General features: G+C 38.7%; 1 protein-coding gene across 2 annotated transcripts in view; it reads left to right on the top strand.

Annotated features, from left to right (window-relative positions):
• INVS (inversin) overlaps nucleotides 1-21700 on the top strand; it is a 97017-nt gene that overhangs the window by 54750 nt on the left and 20567 nt on the right. For both annotated transcript variants that reach the window (XM_063130844.1, XM_063130835.1), the window contains exons 8-12: nucleotides 861-1032; nucleotides 4289-4444; nucleotides 6856-7085; nucleotides 9166-9272; nucleotides 16753-16965. In XM_063130844.1, coding sequence (XP_062986914.1) covers nucleotides 861-1032; nucleotides 4289-4444; nucleotides 6856-7085; nucleotides 9166-9272; nucleotides 16753-16965 — 878 coding nt within the window. The remainder of the gene's footprint in view (nucleotides 1-860; nucleotides 1033-4288; nucleotides 4445-6855; nucleotides 7086-9165; nucleotides 9273-16752; nucleotides 16966-21700) is intronic.

Raw genomic sequence — 21700 nt, 5'->3', positions numbered from 1 at the left:
TCATGGAAAACAACCCATCATGAAAAAAGTTCTGGGTTCAGATGTCATTACAAGCTACCTCAAACAACCCATGATAACAACCTATCATTGTCATGTCATGTCTTACGAACCAGAACAGTGTGTCCTTATTTCAAGGCATAGCTTAATAGGAACACAGTCCAGCTATTTTTCAGCAATACAATATTTCATATTAACAAATGAGGTTTTGTTGCCTGCCATGCACTGCAGCGATATTTCAGGACCAGTTTGTACAATGCTTTCCTTGTACACGTGAACAAGTCTTAACCGTTCTCAGACATGTGTTCTGTGGACAAACATAACATGTGAATCAGCTATTATGGCAGCCGCTCCTGTCACATGGGTCACCTGATAACTTTGTTCATCTAAAGGTATAGCTGGGAAGAGTTTTCATATACAAAATAATATTGTGGAAACCAGCCCTCAGGGTGTTTTATAAATAAAGTTATAGGAATATTTAACAATATTCAAATTTGGAAAACAGGACAAACGGTGAAAGTGGTTGTGTTCACATTTGTCCCCATGGAGGATTTTATTATACACAAGTTTGAATATTGGTTTCAGGTAATTTTGAAAAGAAATGAAAAGAAAGCTAATTTGACTGAAATCACTATTGACTATACTTGGAATACTAACCAATACTTTATTGACTTAAACAATGTCCAGGACTGAGAAATATTCTCAGGCTTGCCTTTTTATTTCCTTGAAAATAAGAATGAGATTTTCTTGGTTAAGCAAATAATATTTGCTAGTATGAGACAAAAGTTTGTTTTGAGAATCCTAGAACCGTATTTTATGTTCATTTCTATATCATCCTTACACAGTGAAGATTTGTGTTCTAGGAAACAGTGGAAGCATTTTTGAAACACCCTTCTGTGAAAGATGACTCAGATCTCGAAGGAAGAACATCTTTTATGTGGGCTGCTGGAAAAGGCAGTGACGATGTCATTCAGACAATGCTGAATTTGAAATTGGACATTGATATCAACATGGCAGACAAATATGGTGGCACAGGTAAAGAAACATACATGGTTCTTATAAAATTTCTAGGAATGTGTTATAAACACACAGGTATCCATTAGTGTTTCTAAATCCACTGGGGATGCGGAATTGTATAAATGTAGAGGTTGTTCCCTAATGAGCAACACAGGATGAACAAATGTGTTGAGATTAATTGGAAACGAGAAGAACAGTAGCTGTAGATTAATGCCAAGATCCAAAACAATTTTTCTGTACACCTGTTAGACTTAAGTTTGCTTTTTCTTATACAGCACTACCACCATCCCAGGCTGCAAGGCAGAACTGCTTTGTAAACTGAGAAGAGTTTCAAATGTAGTCAATTGTATTTCCCCCAATTACATGGAGGATTGCGCGGGGGGTGGGTGGGTTGTTTTATAAATATTTCACTGGATGCATGCAAGACTTTGGACACGGATAAGATCCACAGATCTCCAGATTGTGGCCTGAATATTAATAACTCAAGCTATGACTGCTTGACATACAAAAACATTGGATATACAGCTTGAAGATGGTCATAACACTTTTTATGGAATTATATAGATGTGGTTCATATTTGAAAAGAAAGTTGTTAACTTGATGCTGATATTTCTTATTGTCTTAACTTAAAAATATATTGATACAGTATCTGAAAAACAATGTTGTATTCAAGTAGGCTCTGGATCCTAGCATTTTGATCTTAGCAGTAGTGTTTTGATCCTAGGAGCACCCAATAAATCATAAACACTGTAAAAACACACACAGGGATAACAGTTTAGAACTCAAACATGCCAGAAGTTGTCCAAATCACTTTTATGCCACCTACGTTTTTTTTGTGAATGGATTAGTATTCATAACAAAATTAACAAAACAGAAGACAGCATAGAGTATGAATTAACGTTGCTGCACAAGTGCTTGAAGTGGTGTCACCAACAAAAATGGGAAATTGGGCAGGGTACAAATTTCACTGTGTTACAACCCAAATCGCTTTTTAAAAGATGATCTATATTTCCGCATGTTCTGTGATATTTAGAAACACAGAGTTACCCCAATCACATAAAATAATGCTTGTGTGTATGTTTGTGTATCATATTTGAAAAGCAAAAGGGGCATGGGTGAGATGTGTGAACTCTCTGCCTCCCTACGGCTTATTTTCTTGTACCTACTCTCCACAAATGCTTTTCTCCTCTGTCAGGCTCTCCTACTGGAAGTGTCTTCAGCTGGATGAAAAGCATTTGGACAGAGAGCCTGCAGAGAGGCAGGCTGCAGGTGAAGCACAAGGGGTTTTGCACTCCTAAACTAGTTCCCATCTTACTTTTTATATATATTTATTTGAGACAGCCATGTATAAAAACATGGAATGTCCTTTGCCATGTTTAATTTGGTCCTTTTCGCTTTGGAAAAATCTGGGTTAAATTACGTAATATAGAACTGCATATGTTTCCCAAAAGGGATAGGGTACAGTTGCTATGAAATTTGCTATGTTGAATTCAGATCTACCATTGCATCAGTGTAGTTTCTTGCATTTGCTTATAAAGCAACAATTTCCATTCAACTCAAGTTTTAATAGAACCACAAGACATTTGTTATTGTGAAGCAAAATGATACCAAGGAAAAAGAATTTCGCTTTGCTCAGAGATCACTGTCGTAGGAGCAGCACAGGGGCAGCTTTATAGCTTTGCCGTCACTGACTGTGTACAATGGAAAAGGATCCAAGTGTCGGCAGAACAAGGCTCCATTGTGACCAGCTGGCTGAAGAATCTCTTCAGTCACTGTGACTCCCTTCAAGAAAATTTGGCTTACGAGAAATACTGAACAGAGACTTGGAAGCAAGATGCCTGCGTCAGAATGAATGATGGAGGGGGGAAGAACCAGGCCATGCCGACATAGCAGCTCTTTTATTTAACTGTATTGTTGCAAACACCTCGCGTGTCAACTGGCTGAGTAGTTTACTACTTTGCGCTTCAGAATTGCAATGCAGAAAAATAGGATCTCAAGTGTACAGTAGGGTCAGACCATGAAGCCAAGTTCCATCCAGCGGCAGATGGCATTCTTGTCAGGCAAACTTCATTTCTATACAACCACCCACCTCATTGGCTCCTTTTCACCGATATAACTAAAGCTCTTCCATCAATTAGTGCAATTTATTTAGGACAGTATTAACAGCTCACAGTCTGCACGTATTGCTTAAGTAAGATTAAAATGTAAATCTACTTCAGAATTCCAGTCATGGTCCGCTTGCACTGGCTGCCTGTATGTTTCCGAGCCCAATTCAAGGTGCTGGTTTTGACCTATAAAGCCTTACACGGCTTGGGACCACAATATCTGTCGGAACGCCTCTCCCGATGTGAATATACCCGGTCACTTCGTTCAACATCTAAGGTCCTCCTCTGGGTGCCTACTCCGAGAGAGGCTCGGAGTGTGGCAATGAGGGACAGGGCCTTTTCGGTGGTGGCCCCCAGACTATGGAACGATCTCCCTGACAAGGCTCGCCTGGGGCCAGTGCTGCTATCTTTCCAGTGCCAGGTTAAGACTTTCCTCTTTGCCCAGGCATATGGCAGCACATCTTAATCACCCACATGTTTATTTTAATGGTTTTTAATGCTTTATGTATGTATGTTCTGTGTTTTAGAATTTTAAATTTTGTATACTTGTTTTTATCTCATTTTAGAGTTTCTGTAAAGTGCCCAGAGAGCTCTAGCTATGGGGGCGGTATATAAATGTAATAAATAAATAAATAAAATTGCGGTGTATATTTTGAATCATGAGAGAGGCAAAGCCAAAAAATCCAGTATTTGCTCCCAATATGAAAATTGTTCTTCCTACCAAGTACTTCTCTGCAATTGTCTGCTGCTTCATAAAGCCAGTTCTATGTAAGAAGGGTATCTCTCTACTGTGGCTGGTTATAAACTGCAGAGGAGCAAAGCAGCTGGTCAAGAATAGAAGTTTCTTGGGGAAAGAAAAGTTTGAAAATACTTGTGACTCAACCATGGACCTATTTATTTATTTATTTATTTATTTATAATATGTGTCAGTCACCTCTCTGTCCAAAACCACAATCCGCAATCTGAAAAAAACACAAACCGAAAATGAAATAAGCTGAGAGATTGTATGCTCCTACAAGAATTATCTCTAGGTATCACAAAGTAAAATTTTATGCAGTCAACAGTCCCCCATCCCGTTGTATGGTTTACTGTGTGATTTAAGTTTTGCTGTGTTCATAGTCCTAATTGCTGTCCTTTAATTTCTTCATTCTGTTTTTGTCATCTTTCAGCATTACATGCTGCTGCCCTTTCTGGCCATGTCAGCACCGTGCAATTGCTGCTAAAACATGAGGCCCAGGTAGATGCTACTGACGTCATGAAACACACTCCCCTTTTCCGTGCCTGTGAGATGGGACATAAAGAAGTGATACAGACTCTCATTAAAGGTCAGTTGTGGCAAAGTCATAAACCTTTTTCATAAAAACATTGCTGTCTTCAGCTTTTGAAATGAATTAACAGTAATGACAGACAGTATTGCCCAATATCTACATTAAATGATAATGACAAAAATTAGATTTTCACCAAACTTTTCCTAAAGCTACTTTTGAGGTGAGTTTAGAGGGTCCTGCTTCTGTAAAATGTCTTTAAGAGTTTTGATAATGGTTTTGAAAATCTATAAGATTAGTAGTATTTCTCTGTAGTGGCATACTTCTTGTAAAAAATAGAGGTATTTGCCCAACATTGGCAAGAATTAACAGCATGTGAACTTATGAAATATATGAACTTATCCCCACAAACCTAAAATTATTTTTGACATTTTGTATGATTTAAGCAATTAAAATATATGAGCTCTCAATATTACAGTGATTTACTAATGTGGGTCTTACGTAGCCTGACAGACTGTCAATTGACTAGTTTTTAAATCTAAGTATAAAGCAGAAAAACTCAGTGATAACACTTGCACCTGGATTTATTTTGACCATTATATTATACCTCCTTATAATAATAATTAGAGTTTTTGTTGTCAATAGGGATCTTAAAAGATTTTCCTCTTATTTTTTAGTCACTGTTTCCCAAAATAGAGATCTCTATTCTGTATGCTGGGATTATTTTTTCCAAGACATTTCTGGATGTATTCAGATGCCATTTTTTAAACTATTTTTTTAAAAAGTCCATTTTATACAAGCAGTGAAGTACAACACATCCTGTGTTCAATGTCATGTACTCCTCTTATATACAGCCCTTGTGTTATCCACAGGCTTTATTAACCAATGATAATCCAGTTTAGAGAAGAGAGAACTCAGATAGCACCTGAGGGCTAGACTAAGAGACAGAAAATTCCTACTCCATTTCACCTTTTTTCCCTCCCAAGAGCTAACAATAGTGCTATTTCTTATTTATATTATGTTGTTATACATGCTCATTTTTATCTTGTGAGGGATATTCCAGATAGGTTGAAATCTCAAGTTGCTAGACCTGAATGAGTAGGATTTTCCTCTCTGGTTCTTTCATTATACAAAGATAGGTACTCTCATTGCCACCAGCAACCCAAGGCTTTTATCCTGAAATCGTCCTGCCTTATACATGGATGAGGCAGGACGATTTTACAGGGGGTCCACATGATGGATGATAGCATCTTCCATTTGTAACCCTCCAGCATTTTCTCACCACTTCGCCCATCTTTTTTTCTTTTCTTTTAATATTGTAAAAGATAGAATAGCTGTGCAAAGCTTTTTTGATTGGTAATACTTGGAGCCCTCCATCTGGAAGCGCTCTCAGTCAAGTAGCCTTTTCGAATGACAATGACCAAGACATTTATATCTGAAGAAGTTTCCTGTTGCTACATCTTGCAGAGTAGTGTAGTTTCACAGCATAGGCAGAGTACAAACCTAAATTTTCCCCAGGCACATGTAGGATAAACTATATTTTACCACAGCTATAATTTGCTCTTGATGAGACTCAAGGTCATCTCCTCTTCCATCCAGGGGATTAATTAGATCCACCCCCTGACTAGCTTCAGCATTGCTGTAGCACTGGCTGTTTCCAGATCACTTATATAGCCCATGACGGTGGTTTCTTCAGCATTTGGAGAAAACTACCATTAAGTTTTGTATTGGAGGATATTGAGGCATTGGCTATGTGAGTAGCATTTCTGGCACAGTACCCTTTCTTTTGTTCTATTCAGAGCAGAATTGGACCCAAAGGGTCCTGTAGTGAGGAATCCTTGAACCTGAAGTTATCCAAATACTTGTGAAGGTGGGCATCTACTCTGGCTTTACCCACACTGTACAACAGGATTCCATAGATTGTTTCATGTTTTGAAACTTGTTGCTTAATTGAGAGGACAATTGGCCGCTGAGGTTTTCCCTTTACATTGATCCAAAGCTAGTTTTCGAATTGGATTGTACAAACCAAACTAATTATGTAAATCAAGCAAATTTGCATAATGCCTGATTTTGCTTAATTCATTGTACTTTTTTTTTTAACTATTTTGCCTAATTCTGATTTTTTTTTTAAGCATGGAGAGGAAGAGGGGCTCTAGAGAACACTGACGCTGCACCCCCACCCACTGGAAATCTTATTCAGCTACATTGCTGGCTTCTGAAATTTCAGCAGGCATTGCCCACTTGCTTTCAAATATTACATCAGAGACCATACAGGCTAGAAACATGGTTGGGTTTCAATTAAAAGATTTTCAGGCAGCTGAGTTCTGTGGCCAGAGTTCTATGCTGCTGCTCTGGATTTGTGGCACAGACTCTTCAGACAATTGCCTACCTTGTGTGTCGGCTTGATAAGCTACTGACAGAGTCAGGTGGCAGGCAGTGATGGCTAAATGAAACATCTATTATTGTTGCAGGAGGAGCAAGAGTGGATTTGGTGGACCAAGATGGTCACTCGCCCTTACACTGGGCAGCTCTGGGAGGAAACCCAGATGTTTGCCAGATATTGATAGAAAATAAAATCAATCCCAACGTGCAGGATTATGCAGGTAGAACTCCACTGCAGTGTGCTGCCTACGGGGGCTACATTAATTGCATGGTGGTGTTATTGGAGAATAATGCAGATCCAAATATTCAAGATAAAGAGGTATGTATCTCCTTACTATATACCTTTATAATATTTTTGTGGGGCAAATGTTTTTCCCCCTAATGCAAATTGCAAACACGGTCCCCCGATTCAGACTGGGATCATAGTGGGGTGCTAAAGGCTTAATACCCCCTAAAAAAAAACCAACACACACACACACCTGGATCCAGATCAGATCCCCAGCACCTGTAAATTGCTGGTTTTCTGTACTGGCTGGGGAGAAAGAGAAGCACTTATCTCCGCAGCCAGCAGAGAAGTTGGAGTGATGGCGGGAGCAAGGAGGAAAGGCCCCATGGACCAGATGGGAATCTTTTAAGGGAAATGTCTGGCCTGCGACCTGGAGATTCCTCATTCTGGTTTAGCATTATGAGAATGAACCTTGCTTCCCCCTCAGGCTGGTGAACTCCCTCCTCCCCATTGACATAGCCATGAGGAAGAGATTGTTAAAATTAACCACAGTTTGCCCAGGTTTGGATGACACAAAAAGCTGTGGTTAGTCCAAAGCAGAAGCATCTGAACTTCTTTTGGCCGCATCGGAGGAGGTGGGTGGAGCATGCGAGGGCAGGGGGAGGCTAGGTTGAGCCTCATAACTCTTAACTATGGTTTAGCATTATGTTGGAATCAACCCAGTGCCATTCTTGCTTTTTCTTACTGCTGTTTGAGAGAGCTGGTCTTCATATTGTAATCAAAATGTGGATGCCACTATAACTGTCATCCTGACGGTGAAGATTCCTGTTACCAGATGAATTGGGGTAATCCCAGAGTGAATTTTCCTCGCCCCCTCCAACACCATCCATCAGAAATACATTAAATCAAGTACTAATGCGAGCAATAAGATGCTCTACGTAGTGGAACCTGCAAATATAATGTGTATAATATGGCCAGGAACAATTTTGGTGATGTCTAGTAACACCTTTCCTAGTCACTGCAAACATGGGAATTGCTGCTGATCTTAACTGTGATTACTAAGTTCACAAGTTATGTTTGTTCATACAAATGTGTAGAGAGGAACACTTGAGACTACTTAACAGAAAGGGGTAGGGGAACAGAGGGTCCCTAAGCATGACTCATTCTGGATCCAACCCATTGTGTAATAACTGCCCCCAATTTAACTGAAATTGAAACTGATTTTTTTTAGAATTCAGAAAATCTTTAGTTAGGTTGTGTAGTATGTTTCTCTTAATCATAATTAAGAAAAGGGCATGTATAGTTTGTAAATACTTAAATTCATACAATTTAAGAATTATATTAAGTTCTTAATTATTTATATATTTTCATTTTAATGATACCATCTGATGGAGAGCATCTTAACTCTGATATTTTTGCTAAGAGATAATTAATATCCACTTGTGCATAATTAATTCTGAAATTATTGCTATTTTGCATAATTTATTCTGGTTTTGTTAGTACTAGGAGGGAGTGACCTTCAATCACAGAAAGACTTCCACAGCGATCTCTTTCACTTCTGACATTGCGGCAAGCGTTGCCCACATAATTTCAATTCTATATTTGTTGCCCTAAGGGCTATAGACATGCTTTTCAGGGGGGAAAGAAAAAAAATTCCTTACCCACTACTACATTTTGTACTTTTTCTGAACTCCTCTACAATTGCAGCAGATACACAACCTTGAGATAATCCTATGCAGTTAGTATCAAAAGCTTTGATAGTCTGCCATCCTATTTCATCTTCATTGCCCAGAAGTAAGCTGGAGGTGTGGCTGGTAGAGCTTGCATAACATAGGTAATATCTTAAATTAATTACTTTAGATTCAAGATGCCTAAGAGCGTTTCTAAATGGTCTTTTTCCTGTTTCCTCCACAATTTCCCTTGCTTCCATCACTTCAGAGGAAATTATAATAATCTTGAGCTGACTGACTATACAAATGGTGAATTAGCAAACAATAATAGCTTGTTATTTTTATGTTTGTCTTTTTCATATCTATATTATTTATTCAAAATAATGTGGTATGAGTGTTCACTGTAGCCCTGGCCTGCACGCTGATCCTTTTTATATTAGCTCTGGAGTTTCAGAATGTAAACAATTACCTTATATATTTCTGGTGTTCCCTGATGATTATAGGGAAGGACAGCATTACATTGGTTATGTAACAACGGCTACCTTGATGCTATAAAGTTGTTGCTGGGATTTGGTGCATTTCCTAATCATATGGAGAACAATGAAGAAAGGTACAGTTTATTAATATTTTTTCTACTATCATTATGGGGTTTCTTCTGGTCAGATTGCAGAGATGTGAATCAGGAAGTCTCTAGTTTGAATTTTGCCTTAGTCATGAACTCACCAGGCCAAGAAGTTACCAGCAATCCACTTTTTCTCAGACTCACACACACCCCCTCCCAATCTACATTATGGGTATTGAAGTATATCAAGAAAAGATGATACTTAGGAGACAAAACTAACAACAACTAGTAAGGCTTATTGAGAACAGGTGAAGCAGTATATCACTGCAAGCAATATTGAACAGAAACTAAACGTACAGTGCCTGGGAACTGACTCAGACACTTCCTTCTATGGCAAGCCAGGAGGGCCAATTTACTACATATAAAATAATGTGGACCTACTTTACCATAATGTATGTTAAGTGCTGTGAACGTCCAAAAGCACTACACCAGGGCCCCCCAACCTTTTGGGGTTGGTGGGCCCATTTGGAATATAGAAAGGGTGTTGTGGGTGCTCTCATAAAATGGGTACCATGGGAGGATTTGCCTGTTCATAAAGTGGCTACCATGGTGGGCATGGCCAGTTGCAAAACCCTTATTTCCCAGAAGGCAATCTAGTGAGACTAAAAGAAAATTAAATGAAGAGGTGAGGTCTGTGCTTCCAAACACAAAACCACTCTTTTGAACCCAGATGAAGATGGTGCTGAAGGGCAGCACTTCATTTGCGGATAGAGGAAGAAGAGAGGAAATAATGACACACGGACTCCAGAGTTTAGGTAAACTAGGGCAATTGAGTAATTCACCGCTCCCTGGATTTGCATGTGAAAGTGTGGGAAGCTAATCACTACGTCTCCAGCCAACTGGCCTGTAGTATGGGTAAACCACTTGTCCAAGCCAGGAGTCAGGTGAAACCCGGCTCCTTGCTTACGCTACACGTGTGTGCTTGGGGGAAACCACCCTGTGTCACCTCCACATGGCGCTGCCCAACACCAAGTAGGTGAGACAGTGAGGTCCCCAAAGACAAGCTGTATCCTGGGTCGAGAGCCGCTCAGCCCCCGAGGACCAGGCCTCAGAACCTGCCGATCACCATAAAGGTGCCTAACGAGTGCTCACCAACCTCATCTGATATTCTAAGATTCCCACACAACCCTGCCCTCGATCCAATTGATCTATTTACCCACTCTTGGCTGAGTTTAAGTCCCAGTATGGAGTAGGCGAAAACCTGTACACTAAAGCCAATCCATGTCAGGCAAAATTCCTACTCAGTACCCCCTGCAAAGGAGGTGACTGATTGGTCCCATACTAGATAAAAGGAGGGAGTGTGGGAACCAGCAAACGAAAGAGGCCTGGGATGAGTGCAGGGCTTACTTTTAAAAGCCAGCCCCACCCACACCTCACCTTGTTCAGGTGCTGGAAAGGTAGGTCATCCTTTCCTCCCTCTTCCCGTCCACAAAAGCCTGCTCCCATCCTAGCTGGACCGACAGGGCAGGAAAGGGGCTTTGCAGCATACTAGCTTCCCAGTTAAAAATGTCTTGCTGTTTTTTTAAAAGTCTTAAGAAATAAAATAAAAATCCTAAGGAGTGGGGCAGGACTTAAGTGAGGTATCCAAGGGCACATTGGTGCCAAGATGCTTAGTATTATAAATTATAGTAGTACTATAATTTTTAATTTATCAGCTGAAAACATTTTAATCAATTAAAAATTAAACAAAAATTAATTCAACTACTTATCAAAATTGAAGATGGCAAGTGCAGTCTTAAGAGAGATTTCATCCTGTGTGGGAGAGAAGGGGAAATGCCTCTTCTGAAATAGTGTCTGCTGCAACAGACATATGCATCGTTTTAAAACAATGAATAGTATCTTTTGTAATGATTTTCTCATGTGCACATTTACAAGGTTTAATTGATTATTCCATTGACTAAAACTCATACAATTAATTACTGAGCCTATCTTTAATTGGGTGGCAGCCCTTTTATTATTAGAATTGTTTGGATTCAAAGGGCTCATCGTGCCAGAGAAAGACACTTCCATTGGCACTTCCATTTGCAGGGGAGTGGGGGGATGTCGAGTTTCTGCCAACTCTTCTCCCTTTCCAATACAAAGCATTTTCCCTTTGATACGTTGAATTATAGGAATCAGAGCACCAAGGATTAGTATAGATTTCTTTTTAAGTTTAGTGTCCCAAATAATACTTTAATTTGAATTAGGGAAATAAACTTTCCTATCTCTTCCTTGAATATACCTTAATTTTCAAAGTCAGGTACCACTTCATGTAATTAAGTTCTCTTTTCTTAACTCATTATCCATAGTCACTGTGATGCTTTCCAGGTATTCTGCTATATTGTCTAAACAACACAGAATTGTTATTTAGGGAACTGTGATCCTATTGACAATATCTGGAGTTTAGATATTTCTTAGGGGTATGATTAAAGAATGTGAAAAGCAAAATTGATATTGGCATAGTAAACTTAAATAGAAAGAGGAGTGCTGCTGTTTTTTGAACAAGTGACATTGTTTCATATTATAAGCTCCAAACTTGTACAGTCCTTATGTACATCAAATTGACCAGATTGACCAGATTGAATGGTCAGATTAAAGTTCTTCTAGATGGTAATTACTGCGTTCTTATTAAATGTCGCAATATAGGAATTGACTCAGTTGGTACGTAGGATATTTTACTGGCCACATGATGAAATTGTCCCATCTTTTACGGCATGTTTTGCATGCAAGAGTCCCCAGGTTCAATCCCTGGTTTCTCCAGGTAGGGCTGGTAAAGACTCTTGTCTGAATGCATGGTGAGCCACTGCCAGTCAGTGTTGACAGTACTAGGCTAGGTGGGTCAGTATAAGGGAGCTTTCTTTGTTTCTAACAAATGACCACCCTAATTTTAAATATATTCTTTGAATTTAAAAATAAACAGTTATTTGATGTGATTATATTAAGAATAGCGATCCCTAATGGGAAGCTGTCTTTCTGCCATTAATTTGTTAATTTTGCTCAAATACAACAATTTAAATAGAATTATATTCACAGTACCAGGTGCAACTAGAATACCTTATATACAAGTACAGCTTAAGTTATTGTCTATGGAGGTGGTACTGGGGTTTGGCCTTTTCTAATAAATATTAAATAGGAGATTTGATAGTTTCCTGCAACTTATGTTCTTCTGGGAGATATCAAGACCACATTTTTCTTCTGCAACCCAAGACAACACAAATAGAATTGTTAGATTTGTTCTTTAAAAGATGATCAGTTCAGTCCCTTGCTATAATCCTGGTAGACCCAGGGTTCTTATGCCTTCAGTGGTTGCGGACGATTTATGGTATCTTTTACCACTGGGGCATTGCGATGAAAGAAGCTGCACCTGCTGAAATTCTCCATTTAATGGAACTATTAAAAGTATAGTAGTGCTATCTCGTAATCAGTCTGGAGCAGAATCCAATGGGGTGCTTATGCTGCCGCCAGTTCTCTTACACTCCCACAACTCCATTGCGCAAGCAGTGGTGACCACTTGTGCAATTGCAATTTAGCGCTTCCAGGGCAACTTGAAACGAGCAGAAAAGGAAGGAAGCAGGTTGGCAGAGTTTGTATAAAGGGGCTCCACCAACTTGCCTCCTTCCACAAAAGACTGTTTCTGCTCATTTGGGGGCTTCTTCTAGGAAGTGCTAAATTTTCCTGCAGAAGTGGTGTGTTTTGATTGTGCAATGGAATTGGCGGGACCCACTGCTTGTGGAAGAGAATCAGCAGGTTGTAAAGGAATCATTAGGGCATAAACAAATTGGTGGGGGATCAGTGTCTCATTGTATTCTGCTCTGGCAATTCTATATCTAGACGTTGACTAGATTTGGGAATTGAAGCCTTTAAATCTTGACTCTTTTGGTAACAAATAATTGTTGTTGCTTTTTTTTTTTTTTTTTAAATAAAGTTACTTGAATATACTAGTTTTGCTTACATAAATAGATGGGTTGGGCCCAGATACTTTTTGATATCCATGGCTAAATGAGCTTTGGTTTAAAACTATAAATTAATATACACAAATCCACATTAAGGCATCCCAACACAATGCTTAAAAGCCAAATCCTTATCCTGCAGCCTAAGATCTCATGAGTTAATCTTTCTCAAGCAGACTGTTTAGCTGGAATCAATATAATTAGCAGTAGAAATATAGCTAAGCAGATCTGGACCCTGATAGAAACTATTAACTGTCCACTTTTTAGATCTGAACCTTAAAAACTGTTAATTGTATTAGTCAACTGCAATATTTAAAAACAAGTGTAAATGTTTATGGAGGTTGTCTTCCAGAAGAGACTGTTCTAAGACTCATCTCAATCTTGACATTCAGATCTCTTTGGGCTCTCTTCTTTGTCTTATATTTCTATTGACATTTCAGATTCAGACAATCTGATCTTCCTATCAGCCAATCACCATGTGGCAAGTCCAATTTGACTGGCTTTGTCTCTTTTCTTCTGTCTTTTCCTGCATTGCATCCTTCCTGGTTACCATCAAGAGGAACTTCAATTTGACCATCTCATGCACTGACACTAACAGTTCAAATTGATGAATCACGTATGGATTGGTTTTGTCTGTGGCAGGTAACTTTTAACCTCTAGGCATCTGTGCCTGGCATGCCTGCTCTGTGCCATGTTTGTATGAATGTATTGATTGGGTACCAGCTATAGTCAGTATAATTGGACTTACCTGAATATTGACAAAATGATTCCAGTTGGTTCAGAAAATAGGTGTGTGTGTGTGTGTGTGTGTGTGTGTGTGTGTGTGTACATGTGTGTGTATGGGCTGGGTAATGGCAAATAAACTGCAGTTCAATCCCAATAACAGAGAGGTCCATTAGTAGATGGCTTAGCAGATCATGGGCATAGTATTTATCCTGTGCTGGATGAAGTTGCACTTGCCATAAAGATTGGGTTCACAGCTTATAGAGTAAAAAAATTGTCAGTAAAATTAATTAATACTTCCCCCTTTCCTCGTTATCCTGCCTTTCTACTAGGTAACCCAGCTACTACCTACCCAGTTGAATTTTAAGATGCCTTTTTTAATGGTGTGCTGCTTTTAATGATGCACTGGTTTTAAACATTTGAATTAATTGTATGTATTTTATAGTGTTTTTATTTGTGTTGTACCCCGCCTCGATCCAAAGGGAGAGGCGGGTAACAAATTTATTATTATTATTATTACATTGACCTTAAAATTGGCTTTGAACTTTAGTTTAAACTCACATAAAATGGCAACAATTATAAATAACATTGCCAAAAAAGATATAAGGGAGTAGAAATAATCAGCAGGTAATATCAACTCATTATTACTTGCCATTCATTAATTAAAGACAGTGCAGAGTGGGAGGGAAGAAGGCTGGTACGGACAGAGGATTCTTCATAAACCAGCCACCCGGTCTCCTCCCCTTCACGTCCACAGAACTGCCCCCTCTCCCTCCTCTATGAGCTTATATTTCTCTCGGTACCAGGAGGAGGGGGCAGGGAGTGCCAACGTGACAATACTAGGCAAATAGACAATGACAATGTACCACTACAGAGAAGGTTGTTCCCTGCTAATGCACACATCCAAACCTCTGAAGGCAGTTATAGACAGAGACGTATCTTGGGCTAACAGAAAGGTCTGTATGGTAAAGGTGGCCCAAAAGATAATCTGATCCCAGACCATTTAGGGTTTTATAGATTTAAACTAACTTTTGAATTATGCTGGAAACAAGCTATGAGCCAGTGATGTTTTTTGAAGACTGATAAATATGTTGACCACAGCATATCCTAGTTAACATCCTGGCTGCTCTGTTATAGTCAAGATAATTTGTGTCGTCTAGGAATATCTAGGCCACTAGCACCCATTCAAGCACCTTTCCCTAAAACGTAGATTGCCTACTAGCTGACAGTTGAATAAATAATAGACTCCAGGGATGATTTTTCCAGAAGTACCTTCACAGTTGCTAACTTTAATATGGCTGATACTGCTTACTCTCTCAACAAGGCATTCACCACTTCTAGGGCCCAACCAATCACTTACCCTCAGTTACATGTTGTCAGCCTAGACAGGAAGGGCTCAAGTATACAAGTGCTATGTTCCACCTCTCCAAAGGCTCTGTCAATATCCTCAAGTTGCAGCAATTGAAATTCATCCATGCAATTGTGGCAAGGTGGGGCTACAGGAACATCCTGTGTTTGTGATGCATTTAGTAAGGAGTCCAGCTTGAAATTGAAAGGAATGGTTTTATCCACAGCATACTTCGCAAATATCACTTGGGACCCTTATGACTGAGATTCTCATCACTAAAAAAGCTTTGCTGAGTAGCAATTCATGGATGCTCTGGTGGTGAATTATTGATTAGCAGAATAGAAGCTGCTTCTGGTATCCATTGGAGTAATTTTGTCTGCATTTTTGGTTAGAGTGTTACCTTATTCGTTGAAGTTCCAGCCGTTCCTTGTCAAAATTTCAAATCATTTGAAGTAAGACGTTGTGTTATGTGGCATTCTGATAGAACTTAAGTTTTCTTGCTGGTTCCTTTTACCAAAGTAATAACTTTCTGTTTGTTGAAATATCCGATCCCTTACTTAACTACATTTTGACTTGTGCATTTTGATGTATCACTACTTCTGGTAGATATTGCCCAAGGATCAAACTGTTCAGTGGATTCTGTTTACTTGAGCATATTCCTCATTGCCAATTAAAATATATTTCCGGGTTTATTTCTTTACAGCATAAAGCAATTCAGTATGCATTGTAGTCTTACTTAGGTTAAACCTGCTGTTCTAAAATAATATGATGCTGTTTTGTCCATTTCAGAAGATTTTGGAAAAGTTAATCTTGCAATCTGGTTGTAAAAGATTGAGGCTAGTAAAGATCTACTGATTCCCTAACAATTATTAAAGGTTCAGGAGCATTGTGGGTGCCTGTGCCCTCTGAGAGGTCAAAGTTGTGCTGACTTTGGCTGTGAAAAAGTAAGGCAAAGGGCAGTTTATCACTTTAGACAAGTTCACATTTCCCCCTTTTAATAGTAGACACATGTACTGAAGCTCTGGTGCATGGAGTGACCTCTGGTTGCAATTGCTGCTACAACTGGTGACATCTGGAAATGCCTTTCCAGCCCTTGCTTTGATCCATGTTCCTTGTAAGGAGAGCAGTGCCTCCTCTGTTGCTGACACTCCCTTGCTGCTTCCCTGTCTGGGGGTGGGTGGATGAGGAAATGGCCACTCTAGCTTTCTTTCTTTCTTTCTTTCTTTCTTTCTTTCTTTCTTTCTTTCTTTCTTTCTCTTGTTCTCTCTGACTGCTTTTCCCTGCTCTTCACCTGGCAAGTGCAAGCAATAACTGGTTCAACATAACTGAACATTTAATACTGTACTATAATATTCCAAATCCAACAGAGTAGTGACACAGTTGCACCATTTTGAAAACTACTTTTGGGAATTAAAATTTCTCTCTTGGCCATAGGTTAAATTATTTACCAATGTTTTGTTATTTTTAGATATACTCCACTTGATTATGCCTTGCTTGGAGCTCACCACGAAGTAATTCAATTCATGTTGGAGCACAGTGCGTTATCCATAGCTGCCATACAGGACATTGCAGCCATCAAAATACAGGCAGTCTATAAAGGATACAAAGTTAGAAAAGCTTTTCAAGATAGGAAAAATCTTCTAATGAAACATGAACAGCTGAGGAAAGATGCTGCTGCCAAGTAAGTCTGACATATGTGCATAAAAAACAAAGATTCTTTTAAATACAGGCATTTTTCAATACAATTATAGCTAACAAAATCTGCTATTTTATGTTGAAGGAGGATACTTTAAGTAAACATTGTGTGTTTATCATGTGTTGAATTATTAGATAATTATATATACACACTACTTTTTAAAATTTTATTTATTTATTTATTTTTATTTATTTATTACATTTTTATACCGCCCAATAGCCGAAGCTCTCTGGGCGGTTCACAAAAATTAAAATCATGAAGAGCATAAAAACAACCAACAATCTAAAAACACAAATAGAAAATACAATATAAAAAGCAATATATAATCAGTCTCTAGGATTTTGCATGTAGAAATTAGTTTTGTATGTTTTTAAAATCTTTATCAAAGTTTAGCCACTAGAACTGCCCATATAAGTGGAAGCAATATATGTGGGAATGTGGCAACATGAAACATTATCAGCTACCCATTCTCATTAGTCATGTTACAGGTAAACAGGATGGCCTCAAAAGGATCTAACTCGAGAAAATCAAGAATTACATAAAAATAATTAGAGCTGCAGTTAATGTCTCTTTGGCAATGTCACAGAAGATCTTGATGTCCCATAGCATGGATACTTCTTTACGCATTTGTACAATAAATAATCTCCATCACGGATTATTTCTTCAATAATGCAAGATTTGGCTACACCAGGATTTTATTTTTCCCATCAGTTTCATGCCCAGGGCTAGGGATCAGTGAGGAATCCATTCCATCAGGTTGTTTAAAATTTTATTTTCTACAAATAGATCACATTTCCTTACATATAAAAATGATATTTTACATGCACACGCACACAAAGATATATGCCACTTCTAAAGTCTCTGTCCCACTCTAGCATGATTAAGATGCAAATACAAGTGAAGGGGCAAGGCTATACAGAGAGGGTTCCTACTAAGTTCTGTGGTAAACAGGATGCCATTTCCACTGTGTGGAGAAGTGCCAAACTAAACCTGGTGTTAATCACATCATTGGCCCTCATTTGCTTGGCTTTTTTTTTTACTACAAAGAACCATGTGATGGGAGGAGGGGGGATAATCCAGTTCAGGACTGTAGCATGGGGGCCAAGAGGGCGTTAACCTCTTGCCCCCACTGGAGTTCCAATCCAGAATGTTGTTATACACACACACACAGAACTGCTATTTTCTGCAGGAGGAATGTTACCATTGAAACTAATGGTAGTTGTAATTCCAGGTCAAATAGAAGCTACAGGGACCAAATTTGGATTAAAACTCCTTTCTCCCACACCACAGTCCAATCCAGATTGGGTCCCTGTAGCTGCTATTTCATGGAGAAAAGCCTGTACATAATGGTTCATCACATGACTGACCTTTACATGCTTGTGTTTTTTTCCCTTTTGATTAGTCTTGCATCTAGCTTGGCATTCAAGTGTTGCACTCGGAAAAACTTTTGTGGATAGTTTGCTTATGGCCCCTGACACTGGGTGGCCTGGCCTCCTTCAATGGCTTTCTGGTAATACATTGCATACGTGCACGAGTCCTACGATAGATAGGCCCTCCCTCAGCACACACCTGGTATCCCAGTGGCAAGCAGTTTGCTGGCATAAAATAATAAGGAAATACTTGACACAGCTATTGTGATATTTTTCATACCGTAGCAGCTTCTTGTTTACCCCGGTTTGTCTGGTAAGAACCCTTATTCCCATGAGGCATTCCTTAAAATATTGCATGTGTCTGTCTTTCTCTATCCATTTGTCCCATGGGCTTGGGAATTCAAAGGCACTCCCCTGCAAGGCAGTTCCTCATAGCCTGCCTATTTGCTGTCAATCCTGATTATTTTCCTTGTGCTTCTGCTGTACTTAAAATGACAAAAGAGTGTTTGACACACGTACAGTAAAGTAAGTGGGAAAAGGAGGAGAGCCAGAACAGTTAAGATCAGACATTGAGCATTATTTTGGAAAAGATAAAATGGCAAGAACTAAAGCTGCTGTGCCGTCAACGGAAACCCATCTCTCAGGCTACTCCATGCTACATTTTGTCCTCGGTTTTCTACATCCAATACATATGCAAAGCTTGCAGTAGCAAAATCACTGAAAATACAAGGCATTTGTGCATCAAAATGACTATGTATAACCCTCTGTGGTGCTTTAAAGTTCAAAATTTGATTGAATCTGTGTTACTGCATTTTGTAAATTATTTTTTTAACCTGTTTTAATGTTTCATCAGTCTATGTTTGTATGATTTTTCTGTGTTTTAGTGCTATTGTTTGGGGATTATTTTACAACGAAAAGTGGATAATAATTTTTATTGATAAGTAATAAACTAAAATAAAAATGCTACAGCTGCTTTTCTTCATACCTTTTTCAAGGGAAAAGGTATGAAGTTCCTGTATTTTTCCTCATATCGTTAGGAAAGCAGTTTGGGGTGGGAAAGGATTTTGAGTAGTCAAAAAGGCAGGGCAGATAAAGGTAAAGCATGTACACACACACACATACACACACACACACACAATTGTAGTCTCCCACAGTTGATGGAAGAATCATTGAAATGAGCATCACATGTAATTTTGACCTCAAATATGTCTGAGAACTTCCTCTCACTTACTTGCCAAAACACGATTGGTGGAAACTTGGATTGGAAGCCAGACTACTTGTAGAAGGAAGGTGGGGAAACAACAGCCTACTTTAATATACCTCTTTTTTAAAATCATCCTCCCATCAGTTATGGCAATAGTGCAGGTTAGAACTGTATTCTATTTATTCCTAAGAACTTTATGGCAGTTCCACAAAATACTTTGAGTGAGAACCAAAGGGCTACTTGGACACATCCAAAGGCATTCATATGCTCATTGAGAATGTTTATTCCTTAAACAGCTAATCCCTGTGTCATATCATTGTTTCTGAAGGTTACCCCTGCTTCAAAAGTAGTTTGTCATGAAGTGCAATGCATTGATGTTTGAGAATCATGTCCATAGCTGTCTTGAGGAGGTGTATCTAGTTACATGATTCTCTGAATCTTGGCCTTTGTTTTTGTCCAACATGATTTGGTGGTGCACTAAAACAAGGACTCAGAAGTATCACCTTTGACATCTTTTTCTGTTTCTTTTTCCCAAAGACACTGGCTTATTATAAAGCCTGGTAAAGAAATTTTCCTACCAGCAAATCTTCACTTTGTATCTGAAAACTGCATATCTCAGAGCATAGAAGAGAGCTGCTTTTAAGATTACTTTTCATATTTAGCAAAGACATTTGTCACTTCCAATCTTCCTTTGGTAACAAGGTATTGATCTTTGCTAAATGTATTTACATTAGAGGGGTACTACTCCACACCAGTAGTTGAAAAGCGGGGACAGCTACCCTATGAATTTGTTATGTGGGGCTGAAATTGTTCTATGGACAATCAGTAAGTATGGAAATTAAATGATGGGCAGTTAAATTAGATGGTGTTTTTCCACAGTGAATGTTAATCCAAAATGCTGATTCCAGAAGCACTTGCACTAGGCTAAACTAGAAATGACTAATATACAGAGAATCTTCATGAGGTACAAATAACCTTATCAGAACAATTAATTGTCATGAGAGAAGATAGAACTGTCTGACTCACTATTAGGCACATCCATATATTAATATGACTCCTGTGAACTTTGTAAAAGGGCAATATTCAGAACAGCTTCTACTGAAGTCTTCAAGAGTTGTAATGCAGAGCAGTTGCTTCTGATTAATGCACCTTGAATGTGTTGTGCTGGATTTCACTTCTCCTCAATTACATCTGAAAAGTGCAAGCAGAGAAAGGAGGGTTAATTCTGTTATAAGCCATGTGTTGTAAAAGTACATGCTTTGCTATTCCAACAAATTTCAAATAACATGTTTTTCATCATAATCTGTAGATATTTTTGCCATTCCAGGGACCATTTTAATGTATATTACAGAGCCAAGAATCCTGCCTCCTGATTTGCTGGGAATAATAAAAACAAAGTAGAGGGGGGGGGAATAAAAAACAGAAATAAAAAACAAATGGACTATCAGTTGTCACTTACAAACAAATTGCATTTATGATCTGTCATAAACCAGAGGGGACATTGTTGTCACCATTTTGTGTATCCATCTGTGCATTCTGCAATTAAACTTGGCCTGCATTTCTCCTAGTTACATTCAGCCAAGTAACATCTCTTCTGATGTGATAAAACTTGCTTTCCAGATACATATATTTGCTTATGGGAGGTTTTCTGCCTTTAGTTCTGGATAGGAACAGGGAGATAACAGATTAATGGGAGTTAACTTAAAAAAGAACAGCAGAAAACATTCCATAGTTTGAAAGAAATGTCTATATAGGATTGGCACAATTGAACAAATTTTCAAAATAACCACACCTAAGTGTATTACTTATTAATTCTCTTCATTTTAATGCTAAGCATTTTATTCATTAGTAGCCTTCTCTCTCACTTAGAAGAATATCTAAGTTGGATTGTGGACATCAGGGATTCCCATATTTTTTGCCACAAGGCCACATAAAATCCATTATTGTGAATGGCCTCCTCATACCTTTTGGCTTTCCTGCCACCAAGGCCAGAAAAAAAAAAAGCTTTGCTTGGAATGGTGTTGGAGTAGTTAGATATGTTACAAGAATAGGATTTCTGTGGATTTCTGATTAGTCTGACGGCCAGCTCATTTGATTCTAGCTTGTAATGTCCACAGATGTACTCATGACAAAAAGTGTGGCGGCC

Source organism: Elgaria multicarinata, chromosome 1 (genome assembly GCF_023053635.1).
Source record: "Elgaria multicarinata webbii isolate HBS135686 ecotype San Diego chromosome 1, rElgMul1.1.pri, whole genome shotgun sequence".
NCBI classification, from domain to species: Eukaryota; Metazoa; Chordata; class Lepidosauria; order Squamata; family Anguidae; genus Elgaria; species Elgaria multicarinata.
Note: the sequence above shows the minus strand (reverse complement) of the source record. Positions and strands in the feature narration are given on the sequence as shown.